Source organism: Copadichromis virginalis, linkage group LG20 (assembly GCF_057382275.1).
Source record: "Copadichromis virginalis isolate Kocher_CV1m ecotype Utaka linkage group LG20, C_Virginalis_male_GT1.1, whole genome shotgun sequence".
Taxonomy (NCBI): domain Eukaryota; kingdom Metazoa; phylum Chordata; class Actinopteri; order Cichliformes; family Cichlidae; genus Copadichromis; species Copadichromis virginalis.
The window spans coordinates 17,771,189-17,791,254 of NC_140637.1; the positions used below are offsets into that span (position 1 = coordinate 17,771,189).

General features: G+C 38.9%; 2 protein-coding genes across 3 annotated transcripts; both read left to right on the plus strand.

Annotated features, from left to right (window-relative positions):
• The first annotated feature begins 643 nt into the window (after window positions 1-643).
• LOC146684585 (uncharacterized) lies at window positions 644-6,500 on the plus strand. Its single transcript, XM_085444380.1, has 4 exons — window positions 644-934; window positions 1,064-1,157; window positions 2,972-3,143; window positions 3,347-6,500. The coding sequence occupies exons 1-4, from the start codon at window positions 751-753 to the stop codon at window positions 4,403-4,405; spliced, it is 1,509 nt and encodes a 502-aa protein (XP_085300506.1). The 5' UTR covers window positions 644-750; the 3' UTR covers window positions 4,406-6,500.
• Window positions 6,501-8,312: 1,812 nt separating this feature from the next.
• Window positions 8,313-20,027, plus strand: LOC146684586 (protein-serine O-palmitoleoyltransferase porcupine-like). 2 transcript variants are annotated; one of them, XM_085444120.1, is made up of 15 exons: window positions 8,313-8,483; window positions 9,112-9,254; window positions 9,353-9,545; window positions 10,391-10,434; window positions 10,554-10,735; window positions 10,825-10,955; window positions 11,068-11,088; window positions 11,367-11,381; window positions 11,489-11,614; window positions 11,708-11,808; window positions 11,932-12,008; window positions 12,109-12,172; window positions 12,380-12,465; window positions 16,723-16,833; window positions 17,408-20,027. In XM_085444120.1, the coding sequence occupies exons 2-15, from the start codon at window positions 9,119-9,121 to the stop codon at window positions 17,507-17,509; spliced, it is 1,389 nt and encodes a 462-aa protein (XP_085300246.1). In that variant the 5' UTR covers window positions 8,313-8,483; window positions 9,112-9,118; the 3' UTR covers window positions 17,510-20,027. The 2 variants fall into 2 exon arrangements, with proteins under 2 accessions (XP_085300246.1, XP_085300247.1); XM_085444121.1 differs by having other exon boundaries at window positions 9,117-9,254.
• Window positions 20,028-20,066: the final 39 nt, after the last annotated feature.

Below are 20,066 nucleotides of genomic sequence, written 5' to 3' on the forward strand. Positions count from 1 at the left end.
CCATCTCAGCCTCGCCTCTCTAACTTTGTCTCCAAACCTCTCAACCTGAGCTGTCCCTCTGATGTACTCATCTCCACACCTGTCCATTCTGGTCACTCCCAGTGAAAATCATAATGTTTTCCTCCTCCTAACCTTGTATTTTTATTAGAGTCCCAGTCTCCAAACCACACATTATAACAGGTCTCACTGCCATCTTCAATTTCACTCAAGATTAAAATAATAATATCAATAAAATAATAATATACCAATTTATTTATCCTACATTAGTAGAACATATTAAATAAGACTTAGTCACATATATACAAAATTATAGACGAATTGTTTTTATAGAAATTTTCTAGCAACCGAGTAAAGTCGCTTTTTTTCCAATTAAATTTCCGATTAAATTTATTTAATTTCGAGGAACCATTTCAGCTGACAGGCTAATCAGGCTCACAGATATGAGTGCGGACAGCAGGGGTCCCCAGTTCACTGCTTGCTCGCGGTGTACTCCCTGCCTCGGTAAAACTCTCCTTTTAGTCAGCAGTCTGCCAAAATCGATGCTGGATCAAAACATTAACATAAAACAGAAAAATGTAGGGATTGTTATTTGATGTTTACCTAACATTAACGTAAAACGAGCTGCCCGGCCACCGTAACATCCTCAACAGGGTTGCGCGCGCCTCTTTGCAGCGGAAGTTGACTTTAGTTGTTTCTGATAACTTCCGTAACCCGTGCTAACCACAAAACTCAAACAGTTTTAAAGCAAAAATGATAGTTTGCTGCGTGTCTGGTTGTGAAAAGCGGTATATCCGCAGCAAAAAATTGAAATTTTACAAAATACCGTCTCGGGGCCACCGGAGGCGTTTGTGGCTGCGAGCAATACAAGAAGCGAACGGCAGCACTGCGAGACTCACGGAAGATGATCGCGTTTGTGGCGCTCATTTCATATCAGGTAAGCTAAGATTGGAGCTATGCTAGCACTGTAGACATACTGTAAGAGAAACAAGCGGTTTGTTGATTAAAATTGTCGGATTTAGCACAAAGCTCCCTACATATTTTTATTTTTGTTTTTGTTTTATAGGAGAAGCATCTATGGAGCGTGATAAGCCGGACTTTGTGCCTTCTGTTTTTACCTGCACCAAAAAAAATCAAAGCCCCAAGAAAAAAGTGAGATGGTAAGACATGTAAAGTAGTGTTGGGTCAGGATAAAATCTGTGAGGATCAAAGTTGTTGGATAGCTTTGTGTTTCTCTAATAATATTTTTTTTCAATTTTTTAAATTAACTTATTATGTTTTAAATTTAATTGTAATATACTTTTTTGTTACTTATTCTGGTCTGTATTGTCATTAGTTTAAAAAAACGCTTAAAAATTAATTAAGGTAAGGGTGTTTTCTGATAGTTTTGCAGCTTCATTGTTTTAAGTGTCCTCTTTAAAATTATATAAAATTAATTTAACTAGGTCCTTACATTTTGATGCTAAACATCTGATAACATGGCTTAATGAATATGGACTGGAGTGTAGCTAAGCTAAGGTCATATAACATGATGAATGCTTGAAGGTTCCAACAGCAGAGTTCACAAATCGCAAGTCGTGCAGGTAAAGGATTGATCTTATTTATAGCACCTCATCTATAGGACACATACTGCCCTTTAAAGCAGTCAAAATTATTCAAATATTTTTACAGATTTTAAAGCTTGAAATTAAAGTTAAGTGCAATATTCCCCAGGTATTACACCATGTACCAAATCCAAATAATTCATATCCAAAATTTGTGATGGTATTCTGTCCCGTTTTTGGTTTCTCAAAGGTTACTTATTTATTTTCAAAGTTTTAAGTAGGGATTTAAAGTTTGCACAATTTTTCTGAAGAACGGTATTTTTCCCAGCAAAATCTGTGGTGGTCATTTGAGAAGTCTTCATGTGATGAGTTTAGATGGACAGAACCTTTAGTGAATTATGTTAATTATGGTGAGGACATACTTTTAATTGTCATCATCAGTTTCAAGTGAATGCATACAATGTGATGTTCATTTTATAAATTATGGTCCTCAGATTGAGGCTTCCCAACAGGAGCACAATAACCTATGGGTGATGTCCCAATGGGCATGTCTATGTAGGCTGCATGCAACAAGGCCTAAATAAAGACTGTTTTGAACTCTAAATCATGCAAATCAGCTCTAGTCCAAGATTAAATGCACGGACTTGGAAATGACAATAGGTTCCTTTTAACCAGTGGAGCGACATTATAAAAGTAAAAGCTACTATAACAGATAAAACCCTACGAGAACCTGTTCATTCAATTAATAGAAGGTTGCAGATGTACATAAATGAAGCCTTTATGGCTCAATGTTACAGGTTTTTATAATGCCCATCACTATAAACATAACATTAACAACATATTGACCCGGTGTGTGATATTTAATGTGTGTGCTGTAGTCAGTGCTCTGCGCTGGGTTCATAGTTGTCACGTCTCTTTGTTTCTGAGCTCTGTGTGTTTGAACAGTGCGAGGACAGAGGGTTGTCTCAAAGCTTGTGGTACTTTAAACAGTACTGGTGTTTTCCGTTCCATTTTTCTTCTCTGACTGATCAAAAGCATTAAAAAACCCATATCATTTTCACTGAGTGGGCGAGAAGCACATTCAGGTCTACTCTGGCCTATAGCTATAGCCAGCCCAGGTCAGGATTACAAAGGTCATCCCTTGGTATCAGTTTCCATAATAGAACAGGCACAGTAACTGGTAATGAATTAGAAAGGGTGATAAACATTCAGTAAATAAGCTGCATAGTTATCTCCCATCGTATGTGTTCTGTGTACATATTGGGTCACAGACTCTGAACTGTTGAAAATTTGTGCAGCTTTACAGTGTATGACAAAAACAAGGTGTTAATACTAACATTTTCTTTTACACTTTTACTGTAGATATGAGACCCACTTTTATAGATCACTTCATATGTTTGTTTGTGGGGTTTTTTGTGTTTTTTTTAAAGGATTTATGGTCGTAGAAAAAGGCATCGCCGGAAGGCAAGAGGCAGAAGAGAGGAAAATGCAGCTCCACTTCAAGCTGATTCTTCTGTGAATCCCGAGCCGTCTGTTTTGATGCGAACTGAAAGTGAACTTTCAGAAGAAATGCAGACGCCAGCAACCCCCTCAGTGCCAAAGGTAGCAGCCACAACTTGCTCTTTCTGTATATCTTTTCTACTTGGACATTATGCAAAATAGCTATGTTTTTGTTTGTTGTAAAGTAGTTGTTTTGTAAGACACGAGTTGCAAGATTGTCATAAGTATTTTTATTTTCTTCTAATGATAAATTCTTTACAATTCTTTAAATTGTTTTCCTCTGTTTGTGTATTTATGTTTTTCAGGAAGGAGAAACGGTGGCAAAAGTGTCTGAGACTGAAGCAGAAACCCAAATTATCCAGTCTCAAACAATGCTCGACTTAAATAAGACATCACCACCCTTCAAAGGACTACCAGACACCCTAAAACTAGATAAGAGAAGGCCAGTTGTGCTCCTGAAACCTTTAGTTGCATCAGAAGGTGGTTATCGGTGTGAACTGTGCAGTCAGACCTTCACTGATATACCACAGCTGGTAAAACACAAACGGCTGCACGAAGAACAAAGGTCCTTTGTCTGTGAAAATTGTGGAAAAAGCTTCATAACTCAGGCAGATTTCAGTGAGCACCATGCTGTGCACAGGGATGAGCCCCTCTTTCCGTGCAACATGTGTGATCGATCTTTCACCACGATTCACCAACTGAAGCGTCATAAACTGCTCCATGTTAAAGATGGCAGGAAGTGCCTCAGGTGTGGCACGCTGTTCTGTCAGCGTCACAACCACATTTTATTCCTTCCGCAGACAGAGTTTAAAACAGAGTCTGAGCCTGAGGACAGTTCCTCCAGGAGTGAGACAGAAAATGAACTGGAACCAAGCCAGATGACTGAAATACCTGGCAACACTCAGAGCTCAAGGACCGTTACACCTCCACTGTCTACTTCTGCTCCAACTGCTGCTCCTACACCCCCAAATCCTGGATTTCTATCCAAGCCCCCACCTTTGGCTTCATTCAATATATTACCAGAAATCCCCCCACCGGTGTTGCTGAGACCGTGTCCTGTGCCTCGTCGACTCTATCCAGAAGCGAGACACTCAGAAAACCCGGGTTCCTCATTTCACCATGACTTGTTCACCCGAAATACAGAACTTCCATCTTCACTGAAGATCTTTTCACCTCAGTACCTCACCTCAGCCTTCCTAGAGGTTAAAAGAAATTATGAATATATTTTAAGCAAGCCGAAAAAGTGTAGGGTTAAGAATCTGGTGAAGAAGGAACAAAGTGAGGCACCAATAATTTCACCAGAAGAACACACTAAGCCAGAAAAAAAGGAGAGAATAGCTTATGACCTGGAGATTATGCTCTGATCTGAATAATGGATTAGAATGACCTGTTTACTTACCTGACCTTTTTGCCTTACTTAAGATGTTCAACATTAGTGCTCCTATCCTATTAGTGTTTCTGTTCTTTGAGTTAAAAGGCATTTTAACAAAAGCAAGGCTGTGTTCAGTATTAAACCCGTAGTGTTTGGCTTATACTTGCACCACTTTTGCCTCTCTTAGCACACTGATATATTTGTAAGTACTGTGATGCTGTTATAATTTTTTTTTAGTTCTGTAGTTAAAATCTTTCACTTCTTAATCAGTGATGAGGTGCAATTGTTTTTTTTCGACTGCTGTTTGAACTGACCTGTGTTGTAAAACTGCACCAGGTGGGATTTGGGCTTCAGGCTATATTCTGTACTTGGCAATTTGTGCCGTAATAATCACTTTAGTCTGTGGAAAAATGCACCGTGTGCTACAAACGGCATCAATAATATGATCAATCATCTCTAATAACAATTGCCACACAATTTAGTTTTCACATCTGCCTCAGCTAACTGGAAACAGATAGTGGTTGCAGCTTTATATTACTCACATAAACCAATCAGCCGTAACCTTGAAACCGTGAATAACCTTGATTGCACTATTACAATGCTGGCAAACCTTGAGCTCCCAGGAATTCGTGTGGGTGTTACTTTTACGTGCAGCACACGCCTACAAACGGAAAGGCTCGAGGAGCACGACAAAGAGTCCAAGGTGTTGACAGGGCCTCTAAACTCTCAGATCTCAATCCAGAAAAACGGCTGATCCACAGAGGCGGCTACAGCAGAAGACAGCGGTTGCTCCTGGCCACATGCCGAAGAGGACAAATCCAGAGGGTCCAGTATGCGTGCCCTGAGGGATTACAGTTATTTTTGTCAGATATCAGGTGCTTTTTATGTTGCTGATCATATGCAGTGTATATGATCAACAACATATGTATGTATGATGTAGCTACAGTTACGTCAACCATTTGTTACATTTTGTGCATTTTTTTTTTTTTAGTTGTCCTCTTTGTTTTGTTTGTTTTTTAATCTGTATATGAGAAGTGGATCTGACTGTGAAACCAATGCTGTTTGTTTTCTAAAATAAATTATGTTTATGGTTAGAGTAAACAACTGCCAGCTTAAAAATGCCTCCATCAAGTGTTTGTCGAATTTTTAAAGTGAACGGTAAAATTCTTTGAGAGCAGAATTAACTACCAACACTCCTTCATTAACTACAATCAATTAAGTTTAGTTTAGAGACTGTTCATAAAAGATGTACATTGGTCACAGGGATGTCATCCATTGATTGCTAATCTCCTTTTTTTTTTTTAACTCATAAAGGCTCATTTTTCCTCACGATCATATTGGTTACATAAAACCCAATGTGGTCATCCCACATCACTTCTTAGCTGGCTTTTAGTCACTAGTGGATCTTCCACACTGCCGTTGTGTAGCAGAGCCGTTTAATGTATTCATGAACATCTCATATCAATTAACAGTATGTTTTGATCCCATGCTTGACTCCAAAAGTGCCCACGTTCCATCGCTCAGGGTTATGTCACCTGCTGTTTCTACAAGTTGCTGAATTTAATTAACGTTTTGTGGTCTCTTATATGGATTAAGGCACCTTCGGCTTCGCTTTTCTGACTTGTAAGCTATGATATTTGCACTGTTTGCACACAATATGGAGTTTTAATTTCCCATTTGTAAAAAACAACTTTGGACTGATTACGTTTTATTTTTGCTTGTTTGTTTTGTTCTCCTTCAGCTGACCTGTATGTATATGTACTCAAATGTAGAAATGGCAGAAAACATGGACAAATGGAAAGATTGAACTACCATGTACCCATTTCCCCCACACCAAGAAGCACCTAACCAGCTATATGTCCAAATGACACATTCTTGGAATAGCATTATCTGTTAAAATAGCTAAAGCTATTTCTCAGCTGGTGATTTGCAGCTGTCTACTGTGTGCCCATTAGATTTGCTCTCACGTGGACACAGGAACAAGAGAAAAAAAATAAGCTGTATGAAGTGAAATATGCTCTTTACATAATGTAATAAAATTAAATTGCTGTATTATATTTTTTTGACTTTTGTTCGTGCGTAGATTTCACAGAGTTGTAACAGTTTTGAAGGAAAGTTCAAGGTTGTCAGACCAAGTAGTCTCTGTCCTGATGGTGGCTCTAGAGGGATTGTTAAAATGACCCAAAAATGTCTGTCTAACTTTCTTGGACAGTCTTCCTGTCAGTGTGTCACACTGCATTAAAACCACCTGCTTGTTCTGTGAGCTGACTGCACAGAAAAACCCCCGCAGTACAGCAACAATAAGGTGTGTACTAGTTTTCATTGCTTGGAACTTTTCTTGCTATGCAGCTGAATTTTCCAAGGAGGATTTTTACTTTAACTGCTGCATGGATGTGAAGTAAAAAAAAAAAAAAAAAAAAAAGGACCCCATTGCTCTATAATCCAACCTGCCAACCACAGTAAAAGTCCTATTTGGCCATACAGATGTTTTCAGTTAACATTGCGGTTATAAAGCCTTTATGTTATCAACTTCTGGGTCATTAGGTTCAGCTGTATCGATCTGGTGAATGTTTTCGCACTGTCTGCAATTGAGCCGTGACAAATATTTTAATAATTAATCATAATGTGAAAATGCAGACTTGACTCGACTGTTCCGGAGAAAGCTGGCTCCAATGTATAGTGCCCTTGAGCATGAGACTGACAAAGTGTTACATTTTTTAAGATGAAAAACTACTACTTTATATTAAAAAAAAATGTTTATACATTGACAAGTAAACCAGTGAAAAAACAAGTAAAAATTATCTCTAGTAGTGCCTATTAGTATGTTATCTAATTTTCTATTTAATTGACTTCTTTTGTGTGTTTGTCCCCCCCTGTTTAGCTATTTTGTTTTTCATACCTTAATTTATAAGTTTTGTTTTATGTTTTTGCTGCTGGAGGAATTTATTATGTGCTCACTAACACTTATAACTACAAAGCAGCTTGCATTATTAGGAAGCAGAAAACCTATCAATCTTAATAAAAGTAAACAACAACAAAACATTTGATTGATTTATCATCTTTTGAAAGCACAATTTTCAAATTGCTTTGACAGGTAAAAGTAGAATACTTTAAATAAATTGCCAGGCGTTATGGCCACAAATCAAAGAGAATAAAATTAAAAGGAAGTTAAGGCCCAGGAAAATATCGCATAAAAGTGGATGCAGGGGACTTTTTAAATTATTATTTAAAAGCAAAATCCATTAATCCCCATTACATGAGGAAATACAACAGTCAAATGGCCTTTTTGTTGATCGTGTTCTTCTTTTAAACCCAGTATTATGGGTGACTAAATAGAAAGTGAAACAAATATTAAGCATAAACCTACGTTGAAATTATGGAAAAGGACACAGCATATGCGTAAATACGCATGAACACTGTTTGTTTTTAGCCTTTAAATCATCATCAGCTTTATATTTTAGGGTTGCACATCGGTGAGGGATCACTCAAACTAACCACTGTCTTTAAGTTTGCATTTATGAATTACTTTAGACGAAGAAAATGTAGGTTATGTTTAAAATATTTATTTCATGCACAATGGTAACATTGAATTAAAACTGACTTTCTGATTGAATTTGCATATTATCGATGAACTAAATGAATAAAAGATCACGTAGATTAAGGGTACATTGGATTTTTTTGCATACGTTCAGAGAGGGCATTCCTCCGCATCCACAACAGTCCCGTCTTCAGTCCATCTGTACGCTGTCCACGTCTCATTGGTTCGGATGCGCGGGGTTATGCAGGGCGACGATTCTGTTTGGACCTTCCTGCTGTCACATTAGGGTGACGAAAGCGAGGATTGGCTGAGATCCGTTCAGCAGCGGTTTAGATTGGCCGATGTGTCGTCGCGTGGCTTCATAGATGGCAGGTTAGTGGTGCTGATGCTGTGACAATGGGAGTCATCCAGATATGCATCATCTGGCCCGAGTGTGCCTGAAAGACAGCAGCAGGACCCAGGCTTGTTGTTATTTTAAAGGGACGGAAAAGTAGCAGCAGAGACACGAGGATCATCCTGCTGCTCTGAGAGGGTGAGTTTTACGCACGGAAAACAAACTGGCATGCTGGGGGCGGGGGGCCTCATAGCTGTTTTTGGTGTGAAGTGGGGGGGGTAGCTCTGAAGTAGGTTGTTAGCAGGACCGCTCACTGCAAGGATCAGTAGCTCCTGCCGGATTTCTCGCATCCATTTACGATGCGTTTGCCTCTCCCTGGACGCACAGCGCTGAGCACGCTGAGGCACTGTTAATGCAGCGGCTGAAGGAAGGCAGCTGTGAGTCAACTCATCCCCTTGGCCGACTGCATTGCGGAGAGAGCATGTCTTGCAGAATAGCATATGTCAAATATTCTCCACATGCCCGAGACCCAGGTCATGGTGTTATTGTGATGAAGTCTTCATATTGTTTTACATCCTGGGATGTATTTCATTGTATCCAGTCTGATGCAACTAAAAATATGTTAAATTACAAGAAGAGCTCTCATCATCTTTAGTGAAACTCTGAACAGCAGCTGTGCTGCATGTGCACTGATCTGTAGTGAATTGCGTTGCATGCTGGGATTTGAAGTTTAATGAAGAGTATTTAGCTATAAGTCACCACTGTTAACACAAATGTTATTTTTGTTGCTGTAAAAATGCATTTTGGCTTCTCTTTGTTTTCTAAGTCTAGTGATGGGAGTGTTCAGCCGACAGAAGTTTTTCCAAGAGCTCGCTCATGGCTGCCTTCTGCCCACAGCTCAGCAGGGCCTGGAGCAGGTATGGCAGCTGCTGGTTATCTGCCTGCTATGTCGACTTATCTGGATGTTCGGTGAGTACAGAGCTTTTGCACCCCAGCCAGTGTTATCAGACCTTCACTTTAATCTCTAATCACATACATTATTCTTTATTTTTATCTGGCTATGTCAGGTCTTCCTTCTTTTGTGAAACACCTGGTCACAGTGGCAGGAGGTTTCTACACGCTCTACCTGTTCTTTGAGCTGCACATGATCTGGGTGGTCCTTCTCAGCCTTCTCTGCTACCTCTTCCTCTTCCTGTGTCGCCATTCTACCATCCGAGGCACCTTTCTCTCCATCACTGTGCTCATTTACCTGCTCCTGGGGTAAGAGAGTCCTCTTGTGTTACTTGACAGTTCAGTATTACACATTAGGTGTAATACTGAACCAAAGAGCTTCTTTAATAATTCATTTTCCCAATGGGGCCACATGAGAAGCTGGAAGTGTTGTGGGGGTTACATAAATAAGCTGAACTCAATCTAAACTGCTATAAGCAATGAAAATGTGAAACAGGCAAAGTGAAAAAAGCCCAAATTTTGTCAAATCACAAAGCTGGTCTTGACAGCTCCATCTCTGGATGTGTAAAGCTTGGTAAGGAAAAAAGTCCTTGTTGCTTTTGCAGCTTCGCTAGCAAAGCTTTAGATGTCCATTTTCAGTCTGCATCAGTCAACTTCTTGTATTTCTCTGTGTGTTTAGTCTCGTAATGATGATTCAAACTGTAATCCTCAAACACAACAATCTGCTCTCTGTAAACTAAGCACAGTTCTATAGATGACTCCAGTAAATAAAAGCTCAGAAGTCAATGTCTTCTTAAAAACTCTGCATTCTACAACAAGATTTCTTTTTTAACGTGAGCTGACATCTGTCAGGGCTAGCAAACACATCTGTCATAAACACTGGTTCCAACACGTTACAACGTGCTTTCACACTGGTTTACATGTACGCATGTAAAACATTTTTAAAAAGCACCTGAATTCAAAATAAAAGCAACAAAGTTTATTGTGATTTCCCCCAATATTTCTTTAAATGTATGATGTATACTTATTCACGCCTAAATCCTAATTTCCAATTGACTTTAAGCTTGTGAATTCGGGAATTTGGCCGATTTGGGAAAACTCAAGGAATGGTCTTTTCTTTTCATTACGACTACCTTTCCTTTTCATTTCATCAGGGAGCTACATATGATGGATACCACTAACTGGCACAAGATGAGAGGTAAGACAGCCATCATTTGTCTCTTAAATGTGATTGCTGTCTGTATACTTTAATATTCCCATTAGTAATGTCTAATTTTGGAATACAACAATCATTTAAATGCTGCTGCTGTCATCCAGGTTCTCAGATGGTGGTTGCAATGAAAGCCATTTCTTTGGCCTTTGATTTGGATAGAGGTGTTGTGACCAGTGTGCCCTCACCCATTGAGTTCATGGGTTATATCTACTTTGTGGGCACAGTCATCTTTGGTCCCTGGATCAGCTTCAACAGCTACAAAGAAGCTTTAGAAGGCCGTAAGCTGGTAGGTGCGATACTATATCTTTTAGATCTGAGTGAGGATTAATTAAAAAAAAAGTGAAAGAACAGCTGATGTTTCCTTCTTCTCCTTAGAGCCTTTCGTGGCTTTTAAAAGTGTCTGTTAGCTGGGTGAAGAGCCAGGTCTGCCTTGTTATTTCCAACTGTGTGGCACCCTACCTCTTCCCTTATTTCATACCTGTTTATGGAGACAAGCTGCTACGAAGGTGAGGAGAACACACACATTCATACTGTAAACAAATGCCTGTGTATTCTTGACTTGGCTTGTGGCTTGCTGTTCTGTTAAGATAATGTGTCTGTCACCTGCTTTGTTTACAGCAAAAAGAGGAGGAAGATCAGGTAATTAATTGCCCACCTCAGTGACTCTGAATAAACCAAACACTGTAGGCATGCATTCCTCATAATCACCATTTGTCCAAAACCTTTGCTTGCATGTATCTACCCACTTCATCCTCCTCCTCCTCTCTGTGCAGTTATATATGTACCAGGAGACCCCTCTCACCCTCTCATTTACCACAACACTTTCACCAGCTTGATGAAGCATAAATCATCACAAGGCAAGTCAATAAACCTTTTTTTGTCACTAACATTGCTCTCTTTATCCTAATGCTACTCAGGGCTACACCAGCTAAGTATGTTTTTTACTCATCTGTAGTAGCCACTCAGTAAAGTCGGACGTTATTTGAAGCTGGATTGTGATATTCATCTATTTCTTCCCATTTTGGTGTCCCTGCATTAGGTGGCTACTGGCGTATGAGAACACACTGTCTTTCCACTTTAGCAATTATTTTGTTGGCTATTTGAGTGAAACTACCACTACTCTGGCTGGGGCAGGCTTCACCGAGGAGAAAGACAACCTCAAATGGTTAGAACTGCAAGCGCACCTGCTAACCTTGAGTGTGTTTCTCTTTATTCACATTTATAACAGGCCACCGCCCATTTACCTTTTACTTTGCAGGGATATGACCGTATCCAAGCCGCTTAATATAGAGTTTCCTCGGTCAATGGTGGAGGTGGTAACATCGTGGAATCTGCCCATGTCTCGCTTTCTGCACACCTGTGAGTTCAAGACAGGCGGCAGCTGTTTTTGCTTTAGTTTGCCATTGTGAGTGTAATGATTATGGCTCATTTAAATAGAAATTCTTATACCAGCTCACAGATGTTTTTGCTCTAATTTCACAGATGTTTTTAAGAGTGTACTGAAATTTGGGACATTCTCTGCTATAATGGTGACATATACAGCCAGTGCCCTTTTGCATGTGAGTCCTATGCAGACTTTTCCTACAATTACTTTTTTAAATGCATTTTTTTTTGTATCAGTAACTGGATTATTTTGACTGAAGCTCTTTTACCTCACAGGGTTTGAGTTTTCATCTAGGTGCAGTCCTAATATCTTTGGGATTCATCACTTATGTTGAGCATGGTAAGCAGAGTTTTGTGGGGGGTTTTCTCTTTTCCACATTAGAACCTTTCCATTTGGAGAAGGTGCTTAGGTTTGCACTAATGGCTAATTGCACTCACTGTGAAACACTGTTTCTGTTTACTGCAGTGCTTGTAATTTTCCTCTTATGCTGGAAAAAACTCATCTATTTGTTTTGTTTTAATGCACTGGTCTTGTTTCGTGTTTTAGTGTTGCGGAAGAGGCTTGCAGCTATTTTTAATGCCTGTATACTGTCAAAGAAATGCCTGCCAAACTGCACTCACCAGAACAAAAAGGTAAAATGCAGCTCCCTCGTATATTTGTTCTTCTTCTTCAAACAAAAAACCTTTCAATTATCAACCGTTCAATTATTATTATTTTTATTAAAAAGAATTGAGTAAGTTGAGTAAATATGATCATTTCATATTTGAAACAGGGACAAGATTGATAGCCTTCATATAGATGCTCATTTTAAGGAAGGAGATTTTTTACAGTGGGACTGAGCAAAAGTTCTCCAGGCTTTCTGAAGGTCATTTTCTATTTTTCACTTATTTTCAGAACAGTTCACATTCCTGTGAAAATGCTTAATACTGACCTGTGAGTCATTCAAGGGTAAAAAAAAAAAAGACAGATTTTTAAGCATGACAGTGTTGCCACACACACTTCCAATGTAGTAAAAACAGAGAAGAGCTTTATAGAGTGGAACACTATCAGTCATGGATTGACCTTCCCAGAACCCTGGACCTCAACATTAATGAAGCTGTCTGGGGTCATTTAGACAGAAAACTGAACAAAAGGCAGCCATCCAGCCTGGAGTACACTTCCTGAAAACTGCAACAAAGCTTGCATAAGACTGTTTAGCTGTTTGAAGATTAAAGGTGGTCATACTAAATATTGACTTTCAATCTTAGCATGTTTCAATAAATCACCTTTTTGTTTCTAGCAAATTATGAAGAAATGAAGGGTGGCTTGAGACTTTTACGTAGCACCATATATATATATATATATATATATATATATATATATATATATATATATATATATATATATATATATATATATATATATATATATATATATATATATATATATATATATATATATATATATACATATATGTGTGTGGGCAGACCTACATATACAGTGGGGCAAAAAAGTATTTAGTCAGCCACCGATTGTGCAAGTTCCCCCACTTAAAATGATGACAGAGGTCAGTAATTTGCACCAGAGGTACACTTCAACTGTGAGAGACAGAATGTGAAAAAAAAATCCATGAATCCACATTGTAGGATTTGTAAAGAATTTATTCGTAAATCAGGGTGGAAAATAAGTATTTGGTCAATAACAAAAATACAACTCAATACTTTGTAACATAACCTTTGTTGGCAATAACAGAGGTCAAACGTTTACTATAGGTCTTTACCAGGTTTGCACACACAGTAGCTGGTATTTTGGCCCATTCCTCCATGCAGATCTTCTCGAGAGCAGTGATGTTTTGGGGCTGTCGCCGAGCAACACGGACTTTCAACTCCCGCCACAGATTTTCTATGGGGTTGAGGTCTGGAGACTGGCTAGGCCACTCCAGGACTTTCAAATGCTTCTTACGGAGCCACTCCTTTGTTGCCCGGGCGGTGTGTTTTGGATCATTGTCATGTTGGAAGACCCATCCCCGTTTCATCTTCAAAGTTCTCACTGATGGAAGGAGGTTTTGGCTCAAAATCTCACGATACATGGCCCCATTCATTCTGTCCTTAACACGGATCAGTCGTCCTGTCCCCTTGGCAGAAAAACAGCCCCATAGCATGATGTTTCCACCCCCATGCTTCACAGTAGGTATGGTGTTCTTGGGATGCAACTTAGTATTCTTCTTCCTCCAAACACGACGAGTTGAGTTTATACCAAAAAGTTCTACTTTGGTTTCATCTGACCACATGACATTCTCCCAACCCTCTGCTGTATCATCCATGTGCTCTCTGGCAAACTTCAGACGGGCCTGGACATGCACTGGCTTCAGCAGCGGAACACGTCTGGCACTGCGGGATTTGATTCCCTGCCGTTGTAGTGTGTTACTGATGGTGACCTTTGTTACTTTGGTCCCAGCTCTCTGCAGGTCATTCACCAGGTCCCCCCGTGTGGTTCTGGGATCTTTGCTCACCGTTCTCATGATCATTTTGACCCCACGGGATGAGATCTTGCGTGGAGCCCCAGATCGAGGGAGATTATCAGTGGTCTTGTATGTCTTCCATTTTCTGATGATTGCTCCCACAGTTGATTTTTTCACACCAAGCTGCTTGCCTATTGTAGATTCACTCTTCCCAGTCTGGTGCAGGTCTACAATACTTTTCCTGGTGTCCTTCGAAAGCTCTTTGATCTTGGCCATGGCGGAGTTTGGAGTCTGACTGTTTGAGGCTGTGGACAGGTGTCTTTTATACAGATGATGAGTTCAAACAGGTGCCATTCATACAGGTAACGAGTGGGGGACAGAAAAGCTTCTTACAGAAGACGTTACAGGTCTGTGAGAGCCAGAGGTTTTCCTTGTTTGAGGTGACCAAATACTTATTTTCCACCCTAATTTACGAATAAATTCTTTACAAATCCTACCATGTGAATTCATGGATTTTTTTTTCCACATTCTGTCTCTCACAGTTGAAGTGTACCTCTGGTGCAAATTACTGACCTCTGTCATCATTTTAAGTGGAGGAACTTGCACAATCGGTGGCTGACTAAATACTTTTTTGCCCCACTGTAAAACGCTCATGTAGACTTTTCTTTGTGTACAGGCTGACCTGTGCTCCAGCTGAGATGCATTGCTCTGTGTGGATTTAACAAGATTTATCATGTAGCAATAAAATGTTATATGATGCATCATGGTGGATTTCCAAACGCTACACAGTATGAAGTTAGTATAAAAAGTAGAATTCATTGAGTGAATATAATCAGTATAACCATCATAAATTAAAATTTATGTCAGCTGCTCTGGATTTAACCTGATTTTGACCAGAAAACCACAGCACACTCTGTACCAGTCCATGACAGTTCATTACAGTAATCTTCACCATAATACTACAAAATAATCACTTTATCCTGCTGTAAACCGCCTGGTATTTTTATGCAACCTTTGAATTATATACAGGAGTTATACTTCAAATTATTCAGTAAGAAATTTCTCATTTTGTGGGGGAAATAGCTTCCTTTCATGAAAAAGGAACACTTCATGTATAGATCCAGTATCTGATTAAAGACTAAAAATGAATTACAACATCACAGGTTAGCTCTAAATTTCCAGTTAATCAAATTTCTCTCGCTGAGCAATCCTCACATATCTCCTGTTTTTATTTCCGTCTTTCACCATCTCTATGAGTGTTACACTTAAATATTCCCACTTGTGTTTGGGGATATTTGCTAACCTGTTTGGAAAGCTGCATTTGAATTTACCTCCCACTTACAAACATTCCCCCTTATTTATGTTCACCCCACTTCAGCAGGACAAGTTAGATGCTAAGATAGTGTGACCACAACTTTATTAACTTCTGCACAATTAACAGCTTACACGGCTAATAAGGGGGGGAAAGGGATGTGTTGAGGATGTCATTCATTTTCCTGCTGCTTAATAAATATCTCCATGCCATCAACTGGAAACAAAAACTCAAATGCATCACCTCAGTGAAATTTTGCAAAACAAAAAAAAAAGCATACAATGAGAATGAAGTGATGACATTTTTGATATTGAAAAGGACAAATGTCTGAGCAGACTTGCAACTAGATTTGTTGGCATTAGAGTTGCAAACAGCTGCAAAGACTGCTTTTCTTCCAGCTGTTTTATTTGTGAAAATTCTCATTGCACAGACATATATGTGACACTTGAGCAGGAGATGCTCTAAATGGACCTACTTTAGCTCCATACAGCACCAGCTATTTTTCCCTGTTTGTTTTCCCCTCAGAGGAATAAAATTATAACAATTTTATTCCTCATCATCTTACATTTTGATTTACTGTAGCCTTCTTTCATTTCTAACAGGATAACAGGATAAGTCATTATGGTGGAAGACACAAGATTATTTACTTAATGTATTACTAAAGAAGTGTGGACATCAGGTTTTATTGCCATCGCATCTGCTGCGGTTATATTAAAGCAGTCCCGAGGGACTGTCTTGTGCCTTAATTTGACACAATTTGAGAGTTTGCTGACAGGATGCCCAGCAAAAATCCCTTTTTAACACACAGCAGAGCACCGGGAAGGGGAACGTAATCATTTATGCCAAGGAAAAACAGCTTGCATAAACCATAGTACATAATTGGGACATTATTACATTGAAGCCCTGAAATCGTGCTTTTAAATCTTAAGTATTTTGCCATGTTATTAAGTGAAATTGGCTAAAAGAAGGCATTAGTTTTTAAGAGTGTAATAAACATTCTTTGATAATCTTCTTCAACAAATCTGTGTAAGGTTCTCAGGACCCTAATATGAAAATCTTGCAGAGGTTACAGATTTGGGGTAGTAATATTGAGTAAGGAACTTGTTTATTCTTACATTATACCTTCTTCCTCCACAGGGGTTATGGGTGTATATGATAAACATAGCATTCAGTGCTTTGGCAATACTGCACTTGACATACCTCGGCTCAGTGTTCAACTCCAGTGTGGACTTTATGGAGGAGGATGAGGTAAGACATGATAAGAGTATGCTAAGCCCCAGAGGAAAGCGCACATTTTGCAGGATAGAACCAGAGAAGAGATTGGAAAAAGAACATTTTAAAATACAGTAAAATGTGAAATCAAGTTAATGGTATTCAAAAGCTTTAGATATTATCGTTGTGTATATGACTAGTTAGGCCAAATGCACGAGTTGTTTTTGAGGAACCTTTACAAATTCAGGATATGTATAGAAGGCTAGCAGTGTGCTATTGACGTAGCATTGTGACATACTGAAGTCCCAGCATGTTTAGAAGATTAAAGGTGTCTATATTTATATGCCCTGCTATAAAAATGTGGAGCTCACTGTGACATATGAACGTGTGAATTGCTGCATAGGAATGTAACCTTAGTTGTGATATTTATTATCAACAGTTAAAGTAATTTATGGTTTTGCTGGATGAAAGGCCTTAGATGAAATTATTTTCAGTCAGTAATGACAAAAAAAAATCACATTTTGTAAAGATCTTTCAGGAAAAGGTTTAAATGATACTATACACTATACTACTACACATTACTGGACTCACTATGTACATCCCCTTACAGGATAATATCACCCATCATACCATTCAGAAGTGGTCAGAGCTGAGCTGGAACAGCCACTGGGTCACATTTGGATGCTGGATATTATACCGCCTTATTCTCTAATAATAAGAAATGAAGAAAGAGTGAAGGAAGTAATAATGAGAGATGGAAAACTGGTTCTGCACTTCTGCACTGTGACTTTATCCTGCATCAGACCGAAGAGAACAGAATCATCCTGTATACAACAACGAACCAACATTCAGTGTTCAGGTTGCACCACAAGTTGGCTGGGTAATCTATTATTCTAACCTGCTGGGGACTAGTTTTGATATCCATGAAATGATAGCTCGCTCCTCATTTCTTTTCTCTGCGTCGCTCCCTTTTTATCTGAGCCGCAGTTATCGAGCCCTCATGTTGTGACAGCGGTTACCGATGTCTCACTGTGAGTCACAATCAATACCTATCAGCATGGTGGATATTGGACGCTTGTTTCTGTGGACACACAATAAAGCCCATTATCTAGGTTTCAGCGTCGACTGCGGCAGATGGCCTCAGTCGACGTTTCTCTTCCCTTTTTATGTTATAAAATCGTTTCAGTTTAAAGGGTAGGGGTGGCAGTCATCAATGTCTTCTTATAGTGAATAATTTCTATGAAATGACCTAAATCAATAGTGCAATTGTAGATCTCTCAGTATTTTACAGCTTCCTCCAACTGTCTGTGCGTAGTACTCAGCCCTTTCTAAAAAAAATAAAATAAAAAATGCTCAAAAGAATATGAAACAGCTGAGACTGTAATTTTCAGTGAATGTCACTCAAAAAGAAACGACGAGTACATTTGTGAAAATGTATCTCTGCAGTCCACACAGTCGGCATTCCTCTGTCAAAGCTGGTGTTCATCAACCATCATTAACATCGAAGGCTCCACTCTGCACTGGTGCTATGCAGAGCTTTGCAGGTGCACGCCTACTTGATATAGCTATCTCCTGCCACTTGGGGGTAGTATCAAGAACAACTGGAAATGTGGGTTACTTTTTGTGTTTGCTTTGCTGTTGGTCCTTTGCCTTTATCCACAGAGACTGTATATGAAAGACGGCCACCTCAGCCTCCTCTATTGATTTGTGAAGTCCCATTTTAAGCCTCTAATTTAGCTTAATGGCTGAAACCATCTTTTTGTTACTTTGTTTTTTACTCAGAGGGCACCGTATTTTCCTGAGGAGGTGTATTGCTACATTGTGAGCTAGTGCTAGCTTGGTTAGCAGTCTGCATTCATCAAATGCATTCAACAAAAATGCTATAAAATACAACCAATACTTTAGTAATTAGTGCTAAGTGCTTTTAAAATAAACGAATACAGTTTCACTCACTCACACCGCAAATCTTAATTTAGACAAGCTAACTTAGACAGCTAGCATCCTAATCAACACCCACCAGCGATAGAGGCCACAGCTGCTTATTTGTTGGACATTTTAATATTAAGCCAGTGGGGATTGTTTCATCATGGCCATTTGAAGTATCTGGCACCTTTTCCTCTTTATGTGAACGCTGCTGTGGTTGTTCACTTTTTGGTTCAACCAATCAGCATTCAGACTATTCACCGGTATAGGAGCAATGCACCTCTGACCTGTTGGAGGAGAGCATGCAAACATGTCTCCTTAGCACCTTCTTTTGGTTGTGTTTTCCTCATTCTGTCCTCTGGGTAAACACATAGCGCTACACCAGCAGCGGACAATAAATCAGCTTTGACCCAACCACATCAGACATTTTTTAATTGCCTCCTTTGATTGAGGAATTGCCGTTGGTCTTACGCAGAGACCTACTCTTGCCTATTTTCAGTTTATTGTAGTTAACAGCAGAGACAAAACTTTCCTATAGTTTAGTTAGGGTGTTAGCTTTGGTCTTTTCATGGAATTACTATAAGAAAAAAACTGAAAATGACGAGTCTCGTTCTTTAATAGAGCTTGTCTCTTGAGCATGTGTAAGACAATGAGGAATTAATTTTGAATGAAAAGAGCACAGATTATGGTTACAAGGCAGCAATTTTATTGTCAACAGTAATGATTTCCCTTTTAGTGAATTTTAGATAAAGACAAATATTCAGTAAGTCCATGAATTAAAGTTTGTGGTGGAGTTTCCTGGTGTTTGTATTTAGCTTTGTGTTAATTTGTTAATTTCATTTGAACTGAATTATTTCCTCTTGCTTAGAATAGGTTGTATTAGTATTTTTAAAACTCTGTTATTCCTCAGTGCAGAAAAAAAAAAGGTTTAGAATCAGGGTAATTTAAAATGTGATTACACGATATTAAATATTCAATCTTAACTACAGATTTTTAATACACGGCTGCTTTTAATGACACATTTATGTAATTAATGATGATCTGATAAAATAATACAAGTGTCCAGTCTGTCTTTCCTTAATCTAAACTGTCAAAGGAATTGCTTCTTGCCTAGCATGTCGTGTTAGATTAGAGCCTGAATGTTCGTCTCTGCCCAAGAACAAGTGCTCAGTCTTTGCAGACCTAACATCACTCAGTATTTTAAAACCTGTTCTGATATTTACTTTAGGTCAATGTTTTTTCCCTGTAAATGTGAAGGCACTGGTACACCTGTGATATTTTTATAAAATTTGTAATGAAACCTGGAATGTTGTCTTTGTTTGATTCAGTGTCGACATTTCAGAGAT